Source organism: Papio anubis, chromosome 11, assembly GCF_008728515.1.
Source record: "Papio anubis isolate 15944 chromosome 11, Panubis1.0, whole genome shotgun sequence".
NCBI classification, from domain to species: Eukaryota; Metazoa; Chordata; class Mammalia; order Primates; family Cercopithecidae; genus Papio; species Papio anubis.
Genome location: NC_044986.1, coordinates 125,082,551 through 125,089,508, shown reverse-complemented (window position 1 = coordinate 125,089,508; position 6,958 = coordinate 125,082,551). Strand labels below are relative to the sequence as shown.

General features: G+C 50.8%; 1 protein-coding gene across 1 annotated transcript in view; it reads right to left on the bottom strand.

Moving 5' to 3' along the window:
• Positions 1 to 312: 312 nt before the first annotated feature.
• Positions 313 to 6,958, bottom strand: part of ADARB2 (adenosine deaminase RNA specific B2 (inactive)) — a 672,719-nt gene continuing 666,073 nt past the window's right edge. Inside the window, exon 10 of the mRNA XM_017962507.3 lies at positions 313 to 6,120. Within this exon, the coding sequence (XP_017817996.2) occupies positions 5,944 to 6,120 (177 nt within the window). The 3' untranslated portion in view covers positions 313 to 5,943. The remainder of the gene's footprint in view (positions 6,121 to 6,958) is intronic.

Sequence of the window (6,958 nt, the reverse complement as noted above, 5' to 3'; positions counted from 1 at the left end):
TTCAAACGATTCCCCTGCCTCAGCCTCGAGTAGCTGGGATTACAGGTGCATGCCACCGCGCCGGGCTAATTTTTTGTATTTTAGTATAGATTGGTTTCACCATGTTGGTCAGGCTGGTCTCGATCTCCTGACCTCGTGATCTGCCTGCCTCTACCTCCCAAAGTGCTGGGACTCCAGGCATGAGCCACCATGCCCAGCCAGGAAAAGGTTTTAGAGCCAATTGTGTCCCTTCTTTGGGGTGGGTGGACACGTTATATAGTCTTGAGAACCCCAGAACTTTGCTTGATGAAAAACGCCCAACAACCCAGGAAAGAACAATTTTACTTAATATTTTTATTCACTTAACAGGAACATTCACTTATCAGATATCACTGAAGTGCAATTTACAGAACTTAAAGGCAAATTAACATATGTAAATTCATATTTTAAGGTTTTGGATTTTTTTTTACAAATATTACAAATGTACATCCATTGATACAATATTGCCATTCAATCATGCTTTTATTATGTACATACCTTCAATTAGAATTACTATGTATTAAGTTCATTTTGCTTACAAAATGCTGAAAACTAACGGGGTGCGCTGGGAGAGATTTTTTTTACCGATGCATAAACTGCAGAGAGATAGAAATCTCGGGCCTGTGTGAAAAGAGGCCCTGGGACCCAGGTGATCTTGCCCTGGTGTTTAGGGGTTGCTCATCCCTCCAGCCTCGGCTTTAGGATGATGAGTTGGGAAATAAAGTGTTCCTCTCACCAGGGTTCGATCTGCCTACGGTTCCCGCAGGGGCGATATTGTTTCGTGCGCATCTCTAGAGGTCGGCACGGTGGCTCACGCCTGTAATCCCAGCACTCTGGGAGGCCAAGGTGGGCAGATCGCTTGAGGCCAGGAGTTTGAGACCAGCCTGGGCAACATGGCGAGACCCCATCTCTACCAAAAATACAAAATTAGCCAGTCTCATAAGCCGGTCTCAAAAAAGTAAGCAGATGTCTAGAGATGTGGCCACTAGTGTTCCTTCTGGTGGGAGGTCAGATCACATAGGACACCCTTAGCGAGAGCTCCCCCAATGCCCACAGCATGAATCCCTGTGCACAAGGCGTCAGGAACCCAACGGGGCTCCCCCAGCCCCAGCATGAACCTGCTGCGTGGATCCCTCGGTGGGGATGGTGCCTAAGACGACCTCCTCCTGGGTAGGGGCCATGGCAGCAGAACAAAGGAGCCGGGAGCTTTGGGACAGGGACTAACAAGACAGCAAGAAAGGGAAGAGGCAGGGAGGAGAGAAAGGGGCAAGAAGGGAAGTGAAGTGGCTAAGGGGAGAGTGAGCGGAAGGTGGTGCCAGCCGCCTCTCAGGCTTCCCTGAAACGGCCTGAGAATGAAGCTCCCTCTGTCTTCACCACATCTCTGGTCCCCTGTGGCCTCTGCTCCTGCCTCCTCACTTCCCCACCATCCTTCCTTCACTTTCTCAGATTCAAAATTTGGGAGAAGTTTGACAGGAGCCACCAGCAGCCCAGCGTTGCCAGAAACAGCCCTGCTCATGCAGTGGTGAGGCCCGTGCCGTGTCCTGCAGCCGCCTGCCTAGCCCCACACGGTGGCAAAATACCAAAAGACCCTAAAATACCAGCGAGACGGGATTGGTCTGTCCCTGCTAAGAGCTGCCTGAGGGTGCTACGGCCTCGCCTGCAACACAGAGCTTCTAAATTTCCACCTCCAACCGCGAGCTCTGCAAAAACCGCAAGCGAGGACAGGCTTTGGGGGGGTGTGGGACGGCGGCCTCCTGATGTGGACGAGGGGCCTCTGCAGCCTCCCTGAGGGCCGCCGGAAGCCCACAGAGCCTCGCCGGGTTCTGTCGGGCGTTACAAGAGGCGGCCTCAGCGATCCAACAGCAGTACGTAAAAAGAAAGGCTCTCAGCTTCCCTTTGGTCTCCGTTAGAAATTGATACTTACTGTATTTTGGGCCAAGTAGTCAGATTATTTTATTAGAATGGCTTCTTATAAAAGGGCATATAAGTTTCCCTAAATTAAAAATGTTTACTTTATGTACGTCTCAAATGTCTTTGTTTTAAACAATATACTATAGACACATCTTGAAATTTATCATCTAAAAATAGGATTTCATCAAAATACTCTAACTATTCTGGGCATTGATATCCTCTGTATTTACTGTTTATGGCTCTCCAGATGTGGTAAACACTATATCAAAAAAAAGCATGTGACTTTGTTGATAAGAAAAGCTCCCTGTGAAAACAAAATGAGGTGGAGAAATATGAGCTGTGTGTTTCTTTGAAAAGTGGAGAAATAGGAGCTGTGTGTTTCTTTGACAAGGAACCCACCTTGACATTTCTGAGGAACAGGACTCATCACAAAGTCAGCATGGTGTGATAGATATATACAGATGTACAGAGAATTGCAGGAATGGAAAGGAAACAATAGCTATCGACCCGCACATCCTTTCCTCGGCAAAAACAAAACCAACGGAAACCCTAACTCCGTCCATCCCTTGACATCACACACGGCTGTGAAACCGAGACTGGAGGTGGACGGCAGAGCCTGCCTGGTGTGCAGCTGTTCCCTGCCGCTCAGTCCTGCAAAATTCCGGAAACCACCAGATACTGACTTTTTGACTAAGAACCAGGCAGGAAACCACATTGCTGATCTTCCCAATGGGAAAGCAGTATGTGTTTTGGAGGCAGATAAAGGTGGCGTTGGTTTTATGAGGACTTTTGTAGGGGGCCTAAGCAGGCATGAATATAGACCACAGAAAATCTGAAGCAAGGGGCTCGGTGGTGTCAGGTGGTGGGAAGTGTGGGGGAGCCGGGCCGTGATTTTGAAGTGGACTCGGAGGGGCCGGCCTGACTTCATCAGCCCCCATTGTGTTGTGCCCAGTGTATTTTCAGGGTGACAGAAAGTGACCCGTCCCCTACTTGTGTCTTGCCCGCTCACTTGGAGGGGGGTGCATGGCCACTCTTAAGACCAATTCAGCGGTCAAAACTGCAGGGCAGACCTGGCCTAAGAGTGGTGCTGGGATGTTCTGACCTGGACCCAAGGGCAAAATCCTCAGGCGTCAACACCAGCCTTTCTATCTCTGCAGAGGTGGCACAGCCCCTCCAGGCCCATCTGGGGCTGTAGGAATTCTGGGACCTGGGTCTTCCAGGCACACCTGGGGCTGTAGGAATCCTGGGACCCAGCTTTTCCAGAAACTCTTGGGGCTGTGGGAATCCTGGGACCTGGCCCCTCCAAGCATAGCTGCGGCTGTGGGAATCCTGGGACCAGGGTCTTCCAGGCACTCCTGGGGCTGTGGAATCCTCAGGCCCTGCCAGTTGGGAGCAACCTGTGTGTGGTGTGATCTGGTGTGGCATGCTTCCCGCATGTGGGGTCACCCCTGACTGCCTCGACTTCCTTCTCCTTTCACTACCCAGGGCCTGGGACCCTCCTCTCCTTACAAGGGGTCCCCACTGCAGCCCACATCTCCTCTGACAGATCCCTACATGGAAAAGCTCCAGCACCTCAAACTCACTTCTGGCTGCTTTGGAAACTCTTCTCTTGCTATCAACCTTCTCTGAAGAGCTTTAATCTCTCCTTCCATGGAGTCTCCTGTGGACTTAATAAACGAATCCACACACTGTACTAGTGGGTAGCGTGGAATTAATGTGTGGCTTTCTCCAATGTAGATGTCGATATTTCAGTAAAGTCTGAGTTGTTTCTGGAAGGTCAGTGCCTGAGACAGCACGAATCCCAACCCCACAGGTGCGGCTTCATGGTGCTGGTCACTGGGTGGCTGAGCGCTTTCCGAGTCCCGTGAATCAGACCCTGCAGAAACAGTGTGATTTGGAGCCCATTGGGGGAAAGCATCATACGCTTCTCTAGCCAACATCTCAGATGAAGGTGATTTGAGGCCTGGGTCAGAGACTTTAGCCAAGAGCTGGCCGTGCTCCCACACATTCAGGGGAGTGCTCGCTTCTGACGGCTGCGAACGTCTGAGTCTCCCATTGCCTCTTGACTCAGTTCTCTAAGCTTCATCTTAGTGATGTCAAGTTACCAGAACTTAATAGAAACTGGTCGTTTGAGCTTAGCTTTTGCACTGAATTAAGATTTCATTTATTTTTGCGATTTTTATAAAAGATTAGTATGAGTCCTTTATTTGAAAAAATGTTCTCATATCTTTTGAAACTTTATCTTGAAGTTGCCTACTCCAGTGCCTGTTTTCTTTTCTAAAAAACTCGACTGATAAATTTGGCCTTATTTTAAATCCCAGGAAAAGTTTCTATTTCCATACTAATATCCCTACTTCTTAGTATCTTGTAACAAATAGCTACAACTCAGTTTCATTTCTGCCTTCTCATTATGATAACTGTAATTTATAGCACTCGACTATGTAAGCACGATGTTATTCTTGCACTTTCCGGGGTGGTCAGCTGGGATTATTTCCAGGAAGCCCACACTCCAGAGGTGGACACCAGCATCCAGAGGTGGACACCAGCATCCGGAGGTGGACACCACCATGCTTTGCCATCTGCCGTCACCGTCATGAATTTCAGAGATGGATTTTTTAAATTGGAGAAATGAGAGACTGGCTACCTAGCATGATGAATGTTAGAAATAAGTTATCGGTGATGAGATGGACAGCAACTCGAGGCACATGGATTGCGTAAAGATACTTGGAAAAGAGCCTGACCCCTGTATGAATACAGCGCCTCGGTTCTCAGGGATGACGCTGTGGGCTAAAGCCCCTGTGTCCCATCTCCACTGTAAGCTGAAGGTCTCTCATGTTGGAAGCCTTCTCTGAGGGTCACAGAATCCTGCCTCTTACATTTTTTGACAGCTGAACTTTTTTGGGGTCTTGTCCTGCAAGCTGTTGATTGGAGAATCTGAAAGAGCGGAGAGCTGGTAGCCTCTCAAGCTGAAGGTAAAGGTTGTTTTGAATTTTATTTTATGCTTGCTTTCTAATGAAAATTTAGTTAAAAAGTCAGACTTTGATTAAAGACTTCATCTCCTTATTACCTGGTAGGGAGGTTATAGGGTGGTAGCTAACCCTTACACAACGCAGACCTCAGTGGCTCTCAGTATCGGCCACAATAAACCAAACATGGTGATGGACTGAACAGGCGTGGGTGGCTTTGCAGCATGCGTGGGCTGGGTGTTTCCAGGCTCCCCACCTCTGCAGCGCGCCTGGGCTGGGTGTTTCCAGGCTCCCTACCTCTGTAGCGCGAGTGGGCCAGGTGTTTCCAGGCTCCCCACCTCTACAGCGCGAGTGGGCCAGGTGTTTCCAGGCTCCCCACATCACAGGTCTTAACTCTGCCTCACGGGGGCTTTGGGACCTCTTCCTTCACTTTGCGGGAATGGCTTTTGTTTCTCTGGTTCTGTTTTAGGTGTTCGGTAATGTCGTGCATCTTAAATATTTTTTGAAAGGAGGTGGAGTATAAAAACCGAAATGAATAATGAAAATAATAGAGGATTCTTATTGGTTTCTCTGGGGCTGGGGTGGGCATGGCTTTTCTCTTCGCTTGTGGCTTATCTTCATGTGCCCCCTAAAGCTGTGCTTGTTAGACCCCAACGTCGCCGAGAGGCGCACGCAGGGGTGGGGTGCAGGGACGGGGCCTGAGGCTCACTCCTGCCTGGCGATGCGTCGGTGCCGCCTTCCAAGGCCGCGGCTAAGCCCCCTTGCCTGAATGGAGCCCTTCCCTCGGACGCCACAGGAAGAGTTGGTGCTAACTCAACAGCACGTGTGCCCCTGGGTGTGGGGGACATGGTTCTGGGGCCAGCGATCTGGGAAGAGGCATGTTCTGAATTCCAGTCTGGTTGCTTGTCCAAACATTGCACACTCGCGTGTTTCTGGAACACCAAAGGAAAACAAATGCAGGGAACTGGCCAACCCGCTGCGTCGCTCCCCAGACACGGCCCAGTCCCTCCAACGTCCCGCTCAGCTCCAGCAGCCAGGAGCCCGCAGCCTAGAGAGTCAGTAGAAACTGCTGCTGCTCTGGCGGTTTCCTCACCCAGGTGCCCAGGCCAGCCTTCTGAAAGGCCTTGAACAGCTGCTGTTTCACAGACTGGTAGGTGTGCGCCCCCAGCTTGGCCTCACAGTACATGGAGGGTGTGTCTCCGGGGCTGGGTGTCCGTGTGCTCAGCTGCAGACCAGAAGGAGAAAGAGCCAATCAGACACCAGCATAAAAGGAGCTTCCGCCAAGTGAGTTTTACACGCCAGGCATCAGCTCCCGGCCTTGGCCTTTTGCCTTTCTTTCTCCCACTATTACAGAGAGCAACCGTGACCAGGTCCTCCCGCTATTCCACAGGAAACCCAGTCATCGAGGAAACCCGCTTCATTCGACGTCTGAACGATCAGTGAGTGGGTAAACTTGACTGCTATTAAAAATATGAACACTGTGCAGGGGCTCCAGGCGGGGTGGGGGACGGAGGGGGACGGTGGGAGCTAAAATAGCATCACAGTGGGCAGGGAGCAGGCCAGTGAGAGTCATGCTGTTGGCTGAGCAGGAGGATGATGGAGCTGGGGCGATTCCTCTGTTAGCTTTCTGAGGTGTGCCAGGCAAAGCTTAGCAGCAATACAAGACAGGGATCAAATGCAGCTCTGATCCCCCCACCACAGGGCAGGGAGGCCAGGAGGGAGGAGGACGGGGCTGTGGGGGAGCTCCGAATCCCACAGCGGGTCTTCCAGGGAGGCACTTATGGGGGGGGTCACCTCGAGCACGTGCAAGAGGAGAGGGCCCTTTTGCTTAGCAGGACGGCATAGATGCTTCCCTGACCTTCCCAGTCTCCAGGAGAAGGGAGACCCGGGCAGTGCCATTGAGTGGACAGGACAGAGACTGAGAGCTGCAGGATATTGGGCGCCTTGGCCAAGCTCAGAACTAATATGTGCAATTCTGAGTGTCCTCTAAGCTGGCGAAAACGTTTATTTTAGGTGTCAGTATGCCTACCCTGCTCTACCAGTTGACAAATCAACAACACTAT